The 18,814-nt window shown below is 42.0% G+C and overlaps 1 protein-coding gene across 15 annotated transcripts in view; it reads right to left on the bottom strand.

Annotated features, from left to right (window-relative positions):
• Window positions 1-18,814, bottom strand: part of EYA1 (EYA transcriptional coactivator and phosphatase 1) — a 238,688-nt gene that overhangs the window by 3,975 nt on the left and 215,899 nt on the right. For all 15 annotated transcript variants that reach the window (XM_054019701.1, XM_054019702.1, XM_054019703.1 and 12 more), the window contains 2 exons: window positions 12,101-12,222; window positions 8,093-8,193 (listed from right to left, as the gene is read on the bottom strand). In XM_054019701.1, the coding sequence (XP_053875676.1) occupies window positions 8,093-8,193; window positions 12,101-12,222 (223 nt within the window). The remainder of the gene's footprint in view (window positions 1-8,092; window positions 8,194-12,100; window positions 12,223-18,814) is intronic.

Here is an 18,814-nt window from a genome sequence, read left to right as displayed (position 1 = left end):
AATGGGAGTGCCAAATTTACATTGGCTCTTTTGAAAATCCCAGCCTCAAGAAACAACTCATACTGCCTGTTGAGGAGACTGAAAACAAGCAACCATTCCCCACTATCCAGTGAAATACCATGCTGCAGCAGGACCTTGTTGGAGAGTGTTAATTAACTGGCAAAGGAACATCAGGGAGCCCTGGGGTAGCTGAAGACTGAGAAATGAGTGTAGGGCTAAAGTAGGGAGCAAACACAGGCAGCCAGCTTCCACAGAATGTTGTAATACAGAGCAGGTAAGCTTTATAAGAAGAAAAACAAAATCGTTGAAGAAGCCCTGATGGAAAGGCAGAGGGGAACTCTATCTTTTTCAGATTGTCACAAAGCCTTGAAAAAGAGCTAACTGCACTTCAACCTGAAGAGCAACGAATGAGCCATGAGCTAGTGATTTGCAGAGGCACTAGGGTACTTTAAGGTATTTTGGGAGCAGAATTCCAGAGAAGCGTGGCAAAGCTCAAGTATGTGCTTAGCCTTCTTCTAAGAGATCTAGAAACACTAGCCCTTTCCTCAGAGAAGGGCTAAATGGTCAACTAACTAGAGGACAGAAAATCCCTAGATCTTCAACCTAGATTCGCATTGTGTCATCTCCATGCCAAGCTCCATCAGCAATGACAGCCAGATGTCCTGCTCATCCATTTCCAACATGACTGTCTCAATGCCGATTTCCACATTACCCCACGTATGCATGTAATAACCTCCCTCTTCTGGTCTGCAAAGCCATTTCTCTTCTCACACTTTCATCCAAATCCCTCCTAATGACACAAAATGAGTCAACAGTAAGGTTTGGGGGAAAAAAGTTGCTAATTATTCAATCTGGGCTTCCCAATATATCTTGGCTTCTCTGTGTCTATTTTACTTAGACAGCAAGATCTTTGTAGCAGGAACTATCAACACCGTATGTCTTGCACGATACCAAACACATTGTTGGTGCCAAACAATGTCCAAGGCAGAAGTGTTTATGTTCACATCAGGTTTATGCTGTTCTAGTTGAGCTGGCTGCATTTTCACTCATTTGTTTTTGCACCTCGCCTGAGCTGCTGCAGTTCTCCTCCCTAGTCCCCATCTGGCTCTTCTTCCAGAAGTGCTCGTCTGGTCCTATTGGGATCCAGGAAATAGCTCCCTGTCTGGTGCTAAGCACCACTTCTCCTTCTTCTCTGATTGGCCAGCCAGGAACCTCAGTCCCCTGCTTCTCTTTTTGAATCATGCATGCCACCAGGTCTCCCCACTGAATTATGCCAGGGAAAGATGAGCAAACAATGTACAGCAGACGGAGCATGGTGACTGACATGGTAGAAAACACCTTGCTATTTACTAAGAAGTCAAGAGTCAAAGAGAAATGAATGAATGTCACAGGCAGGATTATAGTCAGGTGTTCCTGGCTCTTAGCTCCATGGTCAGCCTCCAAGATCATACTGCCTCCCAAGTAATACCCCCTACTGTCATGCTGGGTACTCATCAGATATGTGGAGCAGCTAAAGAATGTGTGTCAAACTATTTAATAAATTAAGTCACTATTACTCCTTTGTACTTGTGACAGGGTGTATAAACTATAAAATAGGGCTGAAGTGGTTAAAGAACAACTCTAGACCCAGATGATTCCACCCTGTCACACCTGCAAAGCATGCTCCAGATTGGACCACAGAGTGGGATGTTGGAGGTGGCCCAGGAAGGACAGCCGTAAAATGACCTTGGGGTGTCTAGTCTTTGCTAACCCACACAGGGCCCTGGACAAGTGCCCAGGGGAGTGGGAGGGCCTGGGCTCCCCCTACTAACCCTGTTCTACATTAAAAAAGAACCCCACCCCAACCCCAATCACTAGGCACACCTCCATGAAGCTCCAACAATCACAGTACTGCCCATGTGCAGTATAAGTTATGGATTATTCTCTGTAGTCTGGGGTGTGATTCAGGACCAAAATCTCCAGGGGGGCTATTTCTGGGCTACTGACTGGTCTTGGAAAAATCATTTAAATTCTCTTTGCCTTAGTTTCCCTATCTGTAAAGCAGGGATAATTCTACTTATGTCTCTGACAGGAGTATTGTGAGGATTAATTATGCTTGAAAGGGCCTATGAAAAAGAGTTATGTAAATGCTAGGCATTATAATTATGTTCAAGCCTTCTGTATGTAGGCCAAAAGGGCCCCTGGTTTACATTGCCAACAATGGAAACATGCCAAGAATGATATAGCTGCAAGCATATGTCAATTTACACTGGAATTTTGTTAATAGGCCTGACCTGGCAAGATCAATGGTATACATTTTATACTGCGTGCGTGCCTGTGTGTGTGTAATCTTGCCGTGGTCCAAAAACACAAAAAAAGAATGATTTTCACCTTAAATAAGGTAACATAAGTTATTGTAGAAATCTATCTATGCACCTTCATCTTTTGGTAGTATATACCCTACAAGCCAAACATGCATAATAATAATCTACCACAGAGAACACTCCCAGATTAGCAAACCTCTATAAAATGGGCAGATAATGACAAATCCAACTTGCTGAAAATAGCAACACAGCTCTGGGACCCAGCCTCAAAGGATTTGCTTTTTTCATTGGATAACCTGGAAGGCAGGGCTTTCATTGCTTTATTTTCATAGGTATTTGACAGACATTGCCTTTAGAAAATAAGCTTTTGCTAGCAGTTACTACACAGTGGAATCTCATACATTTCAGGTATTTTCTATTCTAAGCATATTGAGAAATGGGAATACCTCACATACTGTTGGATGGCAAATCTAAATGCTTTGCCTAATGGCAGTGAGTGTAACTGGACTGCAATAATATCTAATAAAAAAGTGGAATACAGTAAATGTAATTATTGACTAGCGTAACATGTAAAGATTATGGAGCAAATTATCAAGCAATCAATTTGCAGACACCTAAAAGATAACAAGGTGATAAGTAACAGTCAGCATGGATTTGTCAAGAACAAATATTGTCAAACAAACCTAATAGCTTTCTTTGACAGAGTAACAAGCCTTGTGGATGGGGGGAAGCAGTAGATGTGGTATAGCTTGACGTTAGTAAGGCTTTTGATACTGTCTCACATGACCTTCTCATAAAACAAACTAGGTAAATACAACTGGAGCTACTATAAGGTGGGTTCATAATTGGTTGGAAAACCATTTCCGGAGAGTAATCATCAGTGATTCACAGTCAAGCTGGAAAAGCATATTCAGTGGGGTCCTGCAGATATTGGTCCTGGATCCAGTTCTGTACAATATCTTCATCAATGATTTAGATAATGGCAGAGAGAGTACACTTATAAAGTCTGTGGCCGATGCCAAGATGAGAGGGGTTGCAACTGCTATGGAGGACGGGATTGAAATTCAAAATGATCTGGACAAACTGGAGAAAAGGTCTTAAGTAAATTGGAAGAAATTCAATAAGGACAAATGATTGCTAAAAGGATGAGTGTGAAAATGTTTTCTCCTTAATTCCGAGGATAGGACAAGAAGCAATGGACTTAAATTGCAGAAAGGGCGCTTTAGGTTGGACATTAGGAAATACTTCTTAACTGTCAGGGTAGTTAAGCATTGGAATAAATTGCCTACGGAGGTTGTGGAATCTCTGTACTTGGAGATTTTTAAGAGCAGCTTAGGCAAACACCTGTCAGGAATGGTCTAGATAATATTTAGTCCAGCCCTGAGTGCAGGGCACTGGACTAGAAGACCTCTCGAGGTCCCTTCCAGTCTGACAATTCTATGATTCTATGTACCTCTATTATTATTTTAGTGGTCAAAATGAGATTTCCATAATATTTGTAAGTCTGAACATTTTGCCTATTAAAACTATATATTATGCAATAGAGCTTGTTGTAATTTTTTCAACAAAGCTTTTGAAATAAAAAAATGGTAGCCTGATAATTATTTGCTGAAGAAAATCGTTTTTTCAAAATGTTTCAATTTTGTGATGAACCTTTGAAACAAAAAATGTTGACAAAATTTTCAAAAATTTTCATTTTGACATTCTGAGTAAAATCCAATTCACTTTTTATGTAGGAAATATTAAAAAAGGGGGGAATTTTCCTTTTTGAAACAAGAAATAAACTCAATTTTTTCTATCAAGTACAAAACAAACAAAAAAGTAACAATTTTGAACAAAGTGAAAAATCTTGTTTTTCAAATATTTTTGCAAAACACCATTTTTCGATTGCATAGCACTGAAGGGCAAATTGTAAATGACATCTCAGTTTCCTGAAAGAAGTATTTGCTCATGACAAAGAAATTTATACCTGGGATTTTGTAGGGAATATGAATAAAAAGCCCACACATTTGTGCCTTCAGTCATGCCACCTTGTGCTGTGGTTCAGTTAGACCTCACTCAGCAGATTAGGAACTGGTCAATACCTAGTAGAGACTTTTCCTTAGATGCTGGAAGAAGTGATATAGCACGTGAATAAGTACTTAGCTAAGATCCCTGCACTGTGCTAAGATATACTGTGCTGTTGTAGGTGCCAGTTTTCTGACAAATTATAGGACCTAAATCTTCTTCACTTCCTGTCCTGAAATAAAAATGTGTAGCGTGCTCTGAGTTATTACATAGTGGCTATGTTGAATACCCATCATTATAGTATATGATGAATCACAAATATTAATGAATTTATTCTCACATCTCCCCTGTGAGGTGGAGAAGCATTATTGCCATTTTACAGATAAAGAACTGACTGAGGAACAGAGATATTAAGTGACTTCTCCAAGGTCTCTCAGGAAATCTGTGGAAGAACAGATTGAACCCAGATATCCTGAATTCAAGTCTAATGTCTTATCCACATGGCATTCTTCCTTCCCCTGATTGCTATATGCACTTAGTGAAAATCTTTTTGAGGGATCCTTTGGGCTGAAAGACAGTTTTCTACCTTCAATAAGAATATTTTGCAGACTTGCTTCCAAATGTATAATGTATAACCTAAAGAACAGTGCCTGTGGTACCAAAAATGGAGTTTTGGTGATAGTGGCTGTGACAAGACAGCAGGTTTTTGTGCAAAAAAGCCTACCGGTGTCACCTTATTTTGGTATCTACTATGTTACTCTAGCAGCCTTCAGATGTAGGAAGACAGCAACCTTCATGTGGCATGACCTTGAACTCTAAAATCCTAATTACATCAAGTGTTCTGTGAATTGATCCAGAGAAGGCTCCACAGTTTACTATTGCTCCTTGGTCTGTACTATGAACGTGAAGGCCTGAGTATTTCAACTGTCTTATAAAAATGAGTTTTCAGGAAATAATGGTTTAGGGAAAGGTGACAATACCATGACTTATCCAGTGCTAAGTGAAATATAAGAGGGTGCAGTGTCCTTAGTGTATCACACTTATTTTCATCAAACAAAAGGAAAAGTGAAAAAATGTGGATTGTGAAAATCTTTTTAAAAAGAACTGTATTTATTGACTCAGCTTTATAATAATTACAAGAATTTATTTTAGATTTATCACCTGTACTGAACTAGCATTTTCAGTAAATAAAGGACTTGTAGGCAGGGGTGCTGGAACAATTTGTATAGTTGGGGTGCTGAGAGCCATTGAACCAAACTGTAAATCCTGTATATGATGGAAACCACTTCAAGCCAGGGGGTCGGCAGCACCCCTAGTTCCAGCCAGCACCTATGTTTGTAGGAACATTTTACCACCCTTCTACGATGAAGCAACAGGTCTGTTAGTGAAGTGGTTTTTAATACAGACCCTCATTTTCTCACTCACTAATCTGGAAGTTCATCACTGTTCAGTACTAGAACAGAAAATAAAAATCTGTGAAGTACATAGGTTGGCTACTTTAGAGGTCTCTGTGAATAAAACAATATTGTTCATTATACAGCACCACTGGAGTGCTGAATGCTTTACAAACAAGGAAAAAGAAAAGAACCCCTGTCTATAGAAAGTTTATATTTATTATTGAACAGTACTATGTAGGGGCCTTCAATCATGGGCCAAGGCATGGAATGCTACTTGACATTGGGATAATAAAAAGACTGTCCCTGCCCTGAGAAACTCACAAACACACAGATTATTGGTGGGAAGGTAGGATGGAATGCGGTAAAAAGTTAAGTGGAGGAGTAGGATAGTCTAATAGGTGTCTTCATAGTTACACCATTTTTGTCAAGTTTTTATTTATATCATTATAAACCTTCTACCATTTTGTTGGTGCGTCTCTGTGTGGAAGGTTAAGTGTTTTTATAGTATAATAGAGTTTTATCTCCCCTTATTTAAGCATAATATATCTGAATACAAATATGTACTCAAATGTTTAGTGCTTCTAGTATTGCTAAAATGTGCTGATGTATATAATTCTTCAGAGCTGAACAGTTTTTCACTGTGTTTATCATTCATGTATCTAATCATTTTCGGTCAAATTGTGGTCTAGTTAGCACAGTGGCTCTGGGGCATAATGGAATGCAAGGCACCCACCTCATCTACTTGTCCTGGTTACCCACAACATGGATAAACTTTGTGGAGCCACTGTGCTCCCAATTTACACAGGCGGGCTGAACAGGTGGCACCTTAGCTCTGCCCCCACAACGGGGCAGCCATCTTAGCTGTGCCAATGCACCAGGGAGTGTACATTGGACCAGGTGAAGTTTACCCCCTTCCCAGAGCAGCAGGGAATCTGGCAGAGAGATTGTAACTTGGAGTCACAATCTCACTCTGGAGCAAAGAATGTAGATCCTCAACCTCCTACATTCTCCAAATCTGAACATTCCTTCCAGCAACAAAGAACACATGGAACAAATGCTCCGAGGGAACTTTCTCTACTACCTGTTCATTTAACAAATGGAAAGGCTTTCTTAGTTAGGCCTTCCTGCACAGTGTTTCCAGTTAAAAACTGCTGAATTAGGTGTTACTGAAAGAAGTACTTTTGTCACTCTTACATGGAATACTATTTCGCTGAGCAATAGAAAGGAACAAAGACAACAGCTTTTCCTGATCTTAAATGTAGCGGTTAAAATGTAATCATTTACAGCAGAACACTTCTCTGCAAAGATTAAAGTCATTTCTAAAGGGAGAAAGGAGGAATTTGTTCACTTTAGTGTGCCAAAGGGACACGTGAAACTGACAAGTTCGCAAAGTGATGTAACAAGATGGGAAACTACACAGAAAGTTTCAGAGGGATGTAAGTCGGTATTTCATATTGCGAAACCATTTAGTGTCACATCTTGTAAAATTGCCATGTGGTGTAATTAGTTTAATCTCTCCATTCAGAAAGCTTTGAAAAATGGTTACTAGAAAGATATAGTATCGCCACTGGGATTTTCATCTTAAATTGGGAAAGAGAGTGCGTATGGAAAGGCAATTTACAAGAAAAATGAGGCAAGATAAGCTTCTTTGCTCCCATTTTTTCTTCTCTTTGTACTTGCTAGGATAATGTTCTATGGTTTCAGTCAAAGGCCTCAGACCAGGCCCTCTCCCCCTGCACTCTGTTAGATTGACATATTCAGTAGTAACTCCTAGCAGTAAGATGTAAAGTACTGCTTTTTGAGATGCCCACTCCACATTGCAAGAGAAGAGACAGTGATATTTCCCCTTCCTAATGGGGGAAGGAAAAAACATGTAATCAGAGACTCAACTGCATCTTCTGCCAGAGCTAAAGCAACAGGGATTAGAATAGTAAGAAATAACCAATATTTGGCCAAAAATGCAGGCTCCCAATTTATGTACAGGCTGACACACGCTGAGGTCAACATTAATGTATGTGTTCCATTTCTCAGATACTCTTTCAAGGTGTAAAATTCACAAAACAATGCAATGTATATGAACAACACAAATTGTAATAGCTATGCTTAAGTTTATTATATTTCATGGCATTAGGGGATGCCATTTAGAAAAGTGGAATTATCAGTTTTAGTCAAACCAGAATCCATACTTAACATCTTTCATACAGATATATTAGATATACATAGCTATCCTAATGCATCTTTTGGAGGACAGCAATAGCCAAGACCCAACTAGAATAGATCTGAGATCAGAATCAACCCCCAATGCATACAATCCCAGGTGTGAGAAAACGCACATCTTTACTTTCAAACATTTGAAATAAAACTGCACTGAAAAAGAATTACTACCTTTTTTGCTCCTTGTTCTTCTTCCACACCATCACCTATAACAACATACACTACTTTTCTTCCAAATCTTTGAATTATTCGCTCAAAACAACTTTCTTTTCCTGAAAAAGAAATTTAAACTATTAAGGATGAGATGGACATGACAAGTAACAGAGGAGTAGCCGTGTTAGTCTGAATCTGTAAAAAGCAACAGAGGGTCCTGTGACACCTTTAAGACTAACGGAAGTATTGGAGCATAAGCTTTTGTGGGTGAATGCCCACTTCATCAGACGCATGATGAAGTGGGCATTCACCCACGAAAGCTTATACTCCAATACTTCTGTTAGTCTTAAAGGTGCCACAGGACCCTCTGTTGCTTTTTATGGACATGACAGCTGGTGAGAGAACATAATGAAACCACATTCATTAAGCACCCATCCAAGATATCCCCAAGTGCTTGCAATGTAATATTACCCTCACAGAGATTACAGAGCAGAATCTCTCCTGCATCAATTCTGTGCTCAGCATAGGTGTGAGAGCAGAGTGTCGGAGACACGGCTCCTGACACCAGTTAGAGCTGCTGACAGTCAGCTGTAAGATCTACTTAGGGTCTTTTAACAGAGCGTATATTTGTAGAGAATAGACATAGCAAAGCAGAAGTCTACCCCACCACCTGCCCACTCCCTATGGCAAGCAAGCGCAAGCCCCACACCATGACACACTCATGACTGCAGAGAGTTCCCTTCTGAATGGGGAATTTTGCACTGTTTGTCTGTAGCCAGCCTCCTGAATAATGCTTTGGACTTAAATGTCCATAAGTCATACATCTGTAAAGACAAGGAACCTGATCCTCCATTGGATTTCATTGGATTGCTTTCAACTTTGTACATGAAATTCTCAGCCACCTTTAATTAAAAGGGAGCATCTCCCTCAGGAGACAACCTTTTTTGTTTATCCACTGAGTGGTTACTTAATATAAGCACAACTCCGTACTTCAGTGGGATCTCTGCAAAGGCTTATGCTAATGAATCCCAATCCAAGACTGGGTCCAATGTTAGTGAACAGGAAACTCTGCACTCTTCATAGTTCTGTGCATTGTCTTAAGTTTGGTACTGGAAATCCAGACAAAGTACATTATGATGTCATTAGTCAAGATTGCCTAAGTGCTTTCATTTTAAAAGATCATTTTAGTTCTTCACAATTTAGGTTTAATTTTGCAATTTTTTTCCCACGTACAGTATGTCTAAAGCATAGATTAGTGTTTTCGAAACAAGTGAATTTTGGTATATTAAAATATGTTTTTACTAAAGATTTGTATTTCAAGTATTCAAATTGGAAGAATTTATTATTGTCAGTGTTCCACAAACAAGACAATAACTTTGGGTACCCAGGAAATAGGATTTCATCTTTTCTGGGATTGCTTTCAATTTTGTACATGAAATTTTTAGCCACCTTTAATAAAAAAAATCCATTCCCAACCACATTTTGGTGGTCCTTGAATAGTTGCTTAATACGAGTTTCACTGTATTACTGATGCCTGTTCTCAGATTATAACGAAAAAGTGCTCATATAACTGACCATTTAGGGCTAATCTGAGCTAGTAATATGGATGTCCCAGCCAAGTGAAAAAACTACAGTGCATCTTACTATCTGGTACCATGCAGTGGTGGTATAAATGTGTTGGTCCCAGAATATTAGAGACAAAGTGGGTGAGGTAATATCTTTTATTGGACCAACTTCTGTTGGCAACAGAGAAGTTTTCGTGTTTACACAGAGCTTCTCTTCAGGTCTGTGAAGCATACTCAAGAGTGTCATAGCTAAATACAAGGTGGAACAGATTGTCTAGCATAAGTAGTTAACACATATTTCAAGAGCCCACTTAAGGTGAAGTGGCCTCCAGTCACAGGGAGGAAAGGAAGTGTGTGTGGGGGAGGAAGACAGCTGGGGGAATTGTTAGTGGGTCATGGGTGGTGGGTATAATAGACCAGAGGAGGCTAAGCCTCCCCTAAACCAAGCCCTGGCTCCACCAAGCCAGTGGGAGGTGAGAGCTCAGCTGTGTCTGGAGGGCTCTGAGGGATGGTAGGGGCGGGGCCTGGGGCAGAAGGAGTGGGACTGCATGGCTAGCCTCCCCAAAGGGGGGCGTGGGGGGGGGGGGCTCAAGTGCTGCCCATGTAGTGGGTTATAGATTGCTGTAATAAGCCATAGATCCAGTGTGTCTATTCAGTCAATGATTTTGTGTGTCTGGCAAAGTTATGAATTTAAGCTCCCAGGCTAGTCTTCTGAAAGTTTTGTGCACGTTTCTTTTGAGAATGAGGATTGATAGGTCAGCTATATAGAGTGATTGCTCTGTGAAAAGTGTTCACCCACAGGTGATGTGGTGTTTTTGTCTTTTATCATTTTCCTGCATGAGTTCATTCAAGAGCGTAGTGATTGTTATTGTTATTGGGGCATTTAGTGCACTGGATGAGATACACCGTATGCTGTGATATGCATAGGACCCAAGGACATTGAGAGGTGTGTTATGGAGGATGTTGTTCATTGTTGCTGTGGAGATATGTCTCCAGGTTTTGCATCTGTTGTTCTGGCAGGGTCTGGTACTGCTTTGGGCCGATGTGTCCTGGTTCTGTGGGGAGCTTGCTTCTGATAATGAACTTGGAGAGGTAGGGAGGTAGTTTGGCGGCCAGAAGAATGGGTTCAGGAAATATTTCTTCCAGGATGGAGTCCCCATTGAGTATGGGTTGTACTTGTTTGATGATACCTCAAATGGGTTCCCAGTATGGGATGGTAGGTAACAACTAGCTGCCTTTCCTCCCACTCCTTTCTCTTCCCCTTATGATTGGAGAGGCATCAATAGGCCACTTCACCTTGAATGATCCCTTGAATATGTGTTAACTACTTATGCTAAACACTCTGTTCCACCTTGTATTTAGCTGACATGCTGTTTCCCAGGCCTGAAGAAAAGCTCTGTGTAAGCTCAAAAACTTGTCTCTCTTATGAAAATAAATTGGTCCAATAAAAGATATTAACTAACCCACCTTTTCTCTCAAATATCTGGTACTATGTACTTCTAGTTTACCAAAATGATATTTCTCCTGTATTTCACTGAGAAACAGAAATCTGCATAGACTTTGGCAAAAATTTATTAATTTCAGTTTGAATAAACTTAAAATAATTAAATTCTGGAGGCAAACATTTTAGCTTCTGGTAAATTCTTTTGTCAATGGATTCTGATGAGGACACCGAGCCCTGGAATTTCACCATATACATTTTTTAGTTTTCTCTAGATTTAGACGGAATGCTTTACACTTATGACTGAACTTTTGAATTTCTGTTATAGAAGATAGCCCTGAAAGGTTACAGTTAATAGAATCTTGTCTGATTTACACATGGATGCAGGAAAAAAAAACAGTACAGTGAATCTCTATGAACTAAAACATGAATTCATTTTGGACACATTGAGACTTAAAATCAACCATACAGAATAGTGACTTTCCTGCCCCAAACTATTATGTAGTGTTGCAATGAGCTGTTAAAAAGCTATTGTATTTCATCGCAGGAGTGGCTGCATTTCAGTTGTGGATGATGCAGTGCATTTTAATGGTTATATAGCTGCTTATAGTTCCAGTTCAGCAAAGGGACTACCAAGCTTGCTGGATCAGGGCCTAAATTTGTAAAATCATAGAATCATAGAACTGGAAGGGACCTCGAGAGGTCATTTAGTCCAGTCCCCTGCACTCAAGGCAGGACTAACTATTGTCTAGACCATCCCTGAAAGGTGTTTGTCCAACCAGCTCTTAAAAATCCCCAATGATGGAGATTCCACAACCTCCCTAGGCAATTTATTCCAGTGCTTAACCACCCTGACAGTTAGGTGCTGTAGGATCACTCAGTCTGAATGGTGTTTTACTGTAAGGTACGTTATTTATCATTAATCCTAGATGCTACAGTGATATGAATACGCAGATACATATGGTTTTTCATTTAAAACTACAGCCTCAAATATTTCATCATGTTGTAAAAAAACCTCACCTATTTTAGTTGCACTGTAAATATTTTCTATTGGAAATACAACCCCTAATCCATACAACAAGACTTTTGCCAGAGCGGGAATAAGCTGAGTAGTTGTTACTAGAATATTCACACAGTTTGTCCTGCAAGAAAACAAAAACAGACATCCTTAAATATGCATGTAAATATATTAAAACTAAATAAAAGGGGAAAATTAACCATCCTCCATTCTCCCCCAACAAAACCTCATGACCATAGTCTCAAAGTACTTTAGAAAGGGAGGGAATCATAAGAAAAATTTACTCACCTCGTGCTGTAACAATGGTTCATCAAGATATATCTCCCTATGGGTGGCTCCACTGTAGGTGTGCTTGCATCCTTATGCTGCTGATCAGAGAACTTTGGTAGCAGTGTGCATTATGCCCCATCATGAGGCTGTCTCTCCTCGTGCCCCGCCACGAGGCTAGCCAGCATGTGCAGGCTAATCCCCCTCAGTACCTTCTCTACCGCAGAGTCATTGGCAAGAACTCCAAAGTAGAGGGGAGGCAGGTGGGTTGTGGAGCACCCATGGGGGATACATCTTGAAGAGTCATCGTTATTGCACAAGGTGAGTAACTTCTTCCTCGAGTAGTGTCCCTATGGATGCTCCACTTTAGGTGACTTCCAAGCAGTGTCCCTTCTGGAGGGCTGGGGCTTCAGAGTTCGGTCAGTTACAGATGACAATACTGTGGAGCCAAAGATGGCATCGAAGGCAGGTCCCCAGTAATCGCATGGTATTCCATGAAGGTATGGACTGACGCCCAACATCAATGCTCTACAGATTTCTGAGATAGGGACATTCTTGAAAAGGCAACAGAAGAGAACGACCTTGTGGAGTGCATACGAATAGTCTCTGGAGGGGTCATGTTATGAATCTGATAACATTGTCTAATGCAGCCCGACACCAATTAGAGAGTCTCTGGGTTGATATTGCTAAGCCCTTGGATCTTTTCACAATAGAGAGGAACAGCTTCAGCGACTTCCTGAAAGACTTTGTCCTATCCAGATAGAAGGCTAGTGTGTGTAATATAGTCTCCCTGCTGTCATGGTGAGGCTTGGGGTAAAAAGTCAGAAGGTGAATCACTTGGTTTATATGGAACAGGGCGGTTACCTTAGGGATGAATTTTTGGTGCGGCATGAGCGTAACCTTGTCCTGAAAGAATACCATGGAGGGTGATGTGCCACTATTTCTCCTATCCTCCTAGCTGAGGTGATTACTACCAGGAAGGCCCTTTTCTTCTACAGGTATGTAAGCGAAAAGGTGGCCCTGGGTTCAAAGGGCGGACTAGTTAGGCCTTTCAACACCAGGTTTAGGTCCCATGTAGGTGTGGGGTGTCGGGATTGTGGAGAAAGGTTTACTATACCCCGGCGGAATCGTTTAGAGGTTGGGTGTGATAGCATTATGTACCTTTCTACTTGTTGGTGGAAGAGAGAGAGTCCCAATTTTTTTTTTTTTTTTTAGAGTCAGTACATAATCTAAGATCTTTGGAAAGGTTGAGGATGTCAGGGAGATTTGTTGGGAATTGCACCAAATTCGAAACCTGAACCACTTCTGCAGGTAAGTACGGCATGTTGAGGGCTTTCTATTGTGTAGAAATACCTCTTGTATCTCCTTTGAGCAGGAGTTCTCTAAGCATTGGAACCATGAAGGAGCCAAACCTTGAGGTGAAGAATGCCCAGGTTGGGATGCAGAGTGTGTCTTTTGTTCTGCAAGAGGAAGTTTGGAGTGGATTGGAGAAAGATTGCTGGGCACGTCGCCACTTGTGACAGGTAAGGTTACCAAGTCTGTCTCGGCCAAGTGGGATCAATCAATACGATGTATGGTCCTTCCCTTTTTATTTTCAACAGGACTTTCGACAGTAGTGGGAATAGAGGAAAGGCATAAATAAAGTCCCTGTCCCATGGAAGAAGGAGAGCATCACCTAGGGAGTGTTGTCCTATCCCTGCTCTGGAGCAGCAGTGTGGACATTTCTTGTTCAAGTGAGCAGCGACCAGATCTATGGTCAGTGTCCACCAGCATCTGAATAGGTCGTAAAGTTTATTTCCATTCATGGGTTTATTTCCATTCATGATTGTGAGGGAACTTGCAACTTAGGATGTCTGCTATAGTGTTTTGTGTGCCCAGAAGGTAATCTGCTGATAGCGTAATGTCGTGGGAGATGCACCAGTTAGTTCCATAGCTTTATCGCTTCTGAGCAGATGGAGGGCGACCTGGCTCCTCTTTGTCAATTTATGTAATACATGCATGCTATGTTGTCTGTTAGGACTTTGGTGTGTGATCAGTGGGAGGAAATGGGTGCAGGCGTTCCTGAATGCCCTGAGCTTGAGGAGTTTGATGTACAAGGATATCTCCATGGATGACCACTTGCTTTGTGTTGTAAGGCCATTTAGATGTGCGCCCCATCCTATAAGGGATGTGTCGGTGGTGAGAAGCAACAATGGGGAAATTTTCACAAAAGGAATCCCTTTGCAAACATCTGCTGGGTCCTTCCACCAATCCAGGGATATATTGACTTTGGCAGGCAGTGACAGAGGTTTTTCTAGTCTGTCTTTGTTTGGTCTATACACCAAGCTGAACCACACCTGGAGACATCACATGTGAAGCCTGGCATGTGGCACTACCCACCCATGTGAGTGTACCCACGCCATACACCCAAAGAGTTAGAGGCAATGTCTGGCTGATATTTGAGGACTGTTTTGTTCAGTTTCTATGACTGGCCAAAGAGAGGAACCATGTTGAGGCAGAAGCGCTCTAGCTTAAAATGAGTCAAGGTTAGCCTCTAGCCTACACTGGAGTGAGGGTTAATTTCTTGGTATTCATCTGTAGGCCCAGTGCCATAAACAAGGCTACTGCAGTTTCGGTAACCTGCAAAGGAGCGGACTGTGAGGAGACAATCATTCAGATGGGGTAGATCATGATCCCCTGGGAGCATAGGTGAGTGGCTGCTACTGAGAGAATCTTGGAAAACATTCTCTGGGCTAATGAAAGCCCGAAAGGGAGTACTCTGTACTGGTAGTGGTCTTGTCCTAGGGTAAAACAGACAAACCGTTTGAGGGATGATAGGATTGAGATATGAAAATAGGCATCCTGAAGGCTGAAGGCTGAAAACCAGTCTCTCCATTCCATGCTGAAATGATCGTTGCTAGTGTGACTATCTTGAATTTCTGAGTTTTCACAAATTTGTTGAGCGCTCAAGGTCGAGTATGGGTCTCCAACCTCCCTTCCTCTTGGGTATTAGGTAATAGCGATAACAACAGACTTTACCTCACAGCTGTTGGCTATGGCTCCTAGCTGGAGGAGATGATCTATTTCTTGTTGTAGTAAACTCTCATGAGAAGGGTCCATGAAGCGGGATGGGGAAAGTTGTTGTGAATAGGGATCGGAGATAAAATGAATGGAAAACCCATTGCGAATAATTTCCAAGACCCATTGGTCTGATTTTATGCATTCCCATGGGTTGCAGAACGTTGCAAGACGGTAGCCAAAAGGATAGAACAGCTTGATCAGATACAGTGGTTGAGGGGAATGGCCTGTCGACACCTTGACCAACATGTCAAAATTGGTGTTTGGAGGTGGATGAGTGCAATGTGGAAAGCTGTGGGCCTGATGGTTTATGCTTGAGGAACCTAGATTTCTTCCTCTGATGTTGTAAAAGCGCTGGGTTGAGTATCGAGAGGTGTGTGATCTGTGTTGGGTCTGAGGAATAAATTTTATCTTTTGTCCTGGCGTGTAAATTCCTAATGAACAGAGATTGGCCCTGGAATCTTTCAGGGTATGGAGAAAGGTGTCCATTTTCTCTTCAGAGAGCTAGATGCCTTCAAAGGGAAGCTCTTCAACAGTTGATTGCACCTCTTTAGGGAAGCTGGCATGTAATATTTTTTATCAGCCTGCTTACAAGTAGGTATCACTGATGCTGGGGTCTGCCATATGGTTTTTGGAAGGTCTTGCCGAGCCTCCTTGATGGGGAAGGCTATTTTAGAGGCCGATGAACAGTGTAATATGTCAAGGAGTTTGTGATGGGTGTCCTTGACTTCCTCCAACTCTTTTTCCCACATACTGGAAAAGCCGGAAATCATCAGCTAAGCACAGTGGCAGGGGCATGAAAGCTTAAACTGGGGTGGAGGAGGAGATGTTGGTCCTTGGAGTCACCTCTTCCTCAATTCCACCCTTCTGCTCTCAGCAATCTCCTCTGGGAGTTCTGAGGTTCTAGATGCCGTAGCCGAGGGGGAATGTCACAAGCAAGGCTGGGAGCTCGAGAAGTGTGGGGGCAATAAGCAGCCCAGAGATCCCAGTACAGCCACTGGGGCTGTATACTCGGGGAGCCTCTTGGTAATGGGCACAATAGGGAACATGGGAGTAGTGGGAAATGGTCTCCTCTCGCTCACTGACTCCTCACTCAAAAGTGGGGGTGCATGGCAGGGTACTGGAGAAGACTCCCACATTAGGGGGAGACACTGTGCCGAGGTCCCGGTGCCAAGAATAGGAGAGTCTGGTATGCTAGATACCCAGAGGTCTCTTGAGTGCTGAAATGCCAGTGGAGCTGACCAACCCAGTGCTGTTGGTGGTAAAGAGGGTGTTGGGGATCTTGCCCACATAGATCGATGATGGTGCCAAAGGTACACCGTATACCGGCGGCATCTTCTTACTGGAGTGCCGTTCGCTCCTATCTTTGTCAGTTAGTTCTGTTGACTCAGTGCCAGTGCCCATTAGGTTCTTAGGCCTGTCAACGGTACCTGCCACTCCAGATCTTTGTGAGCTGGGATTGTCTCGGTGCCAATAGTACTGACGATACCAAGCGTGCTGGAGATCTTTTGGGGCTAGCTTGGGGCTCACTCTGGTGACTCACTGTTTGAATGACTTTACAAGAGGGGTCTGTGGCTGATTTCTTTGACCCATCCTTGGATGTTGAGGGCTGTGGGGAAGACTCGCATCTGCCAGGTGACACTCAGTGAGGGTTTAGGGAGGGTTGGATGGCTGCCTCAATGGAGATGATCTTCTGTCTCAACGACTTGTCCTTGTGAGACCTGGGTCTGAGTTGCTGGCAGTGACCACAATTTTATGGGATGTGGTCTTCCCTGAGGCAGCGTATGCAGCGAGACTGCTTGTCTGCCACAGAAACAACAAGGAGTCTGGTGGCACCTTCAAGACTAACAGATTTATTTGGGCATAAGCTTTTGTGGGTAAAAAACCACTTCTTCAGATGCATGGAGTGAAAATTACAGATGCAGGCATTATACACCTCTACCTCGATAGAACGCTGTCCTCGGGAGCCAAAAAATCTTACCGTGTTATAGGTGAAACTGCATTATATCGAACTTGCTTTGATCCACTGGAGCGCGCAGCCCCACCCCCCCCAGAGCACTGCTTTACCACGTTATATCCGAATTCGTGTTATATCGGGTCACGTTATATTGGGGTAGAGGTGTTTACTGACACATGAAGAGAAGGGAGTTACCTCACAAGTGGAGAATCAGTGCTGGCAGGGCCAATTCAATCAGAGTGGATGTAGTCCACTCCCAATAATTGATGAGGAGGTGTCAATTCCAGGAGAGGCAAAGCTGCTTTTGTAATGAGCCAGCCACTCCCAGTCCCTATTCAAGCCCAAATTAATGGTGTTAAATTTCAAATGAATTTTAGTTCTGCAGTTTCTCTTTGAAGTCTGTTTCTGTAGTTTTTTGTTCAAGTATAGCTACTTTTAAATCTGTTATAGAATGTCCAGGAATATTGAAGTGTTCTTCTACTGGCTTTTGTATGTTACCATTTCTGATGACCGATTTGTGTCCATTTATTCTGCCACAGGGATGGCCTCTTTGCAGGTGAACTAGATCATTGGGGAAGGGGCCCCCAATGAAAAATGGGGGAAAATAAAGTATTTTTTTATTGGGGGTAGAAAAAATGAAAGAAAGACTACAGCTAAGACTAAGGACACTAGCAAACAACTAGAAATGCTAAATAAATTAACAATCACAAACAGACTGCTAATGGTCCAATCTCTAGCCAGGGGCAGTTGAGAAGGAACTGAGGAGGGTTAGCCCAAGTGGAAGGTCACGAGGAGAGACAATGCATGTGTGGGCCTAACAAACACTGCTGCCAAAGTTCGCCGATGAGCAGTGCAGGGATACAAGCACACCTGGAGCACCCCAGGACACTACTTGAAAAATTATTCCCATTTTACAGGTGTAGAATTCGAGGCACAGAAATGTGACGTGCACACAGCAGGACATTTGGTGAACAGGGAAAAGAACTCAAATCTCCTGATTCAAAGACCAAAATTCTATCTATTACACCTTGCAGCATCTCCTAAACCATAGGCATTACAGGCAGATTGTTAACGCTACCTATTATTAAGGTTACCCAACACTTCCCATTATAAGACCCTATTTTCAGTTGCTTATAACTTTGTCAAACTTTAACCATTCAGGACGAAATTTTCCATGTCTGCCTCAGGTTTCTTTTCTTTTCGAAAATTTCAGCCAAAATGGTTCAGCTGTTTCTGAGAATGAGGCAAGGAAAAAATACATTGCTTTTTAATGTGAAAAATTTCCCAGTTCTCTTTGGAAAGTTCTAGTGCCCACATACTTCGGAGCAGGGATTTGAAATTTGGCAAGGGGGTGGGACTTTTATGTCAGGGATATGCCTTTTACCATCATCATGAAAACCCACCCACATTTGGCGAAGTCATAAACCTCTGGAAA

The sequence above is a fragment of the Malaclemys terrapin genome, chromosome 2, assembly GCF_027887155.1.
Source record: "Malaclemys terrapin pileata isolate rMalTer1 chromosome 2, rMalTer1.hap1, whole genome shotgun sequence".
Lineage (NCBI taxonomy): Eukaryota > Metazoa > Chordata > Testudines > Emydidae > Malaclemys > Malaclemys terrapin.
This window is presented reverse-complemented; position numbering and strand designations above follow the sequence as displayed.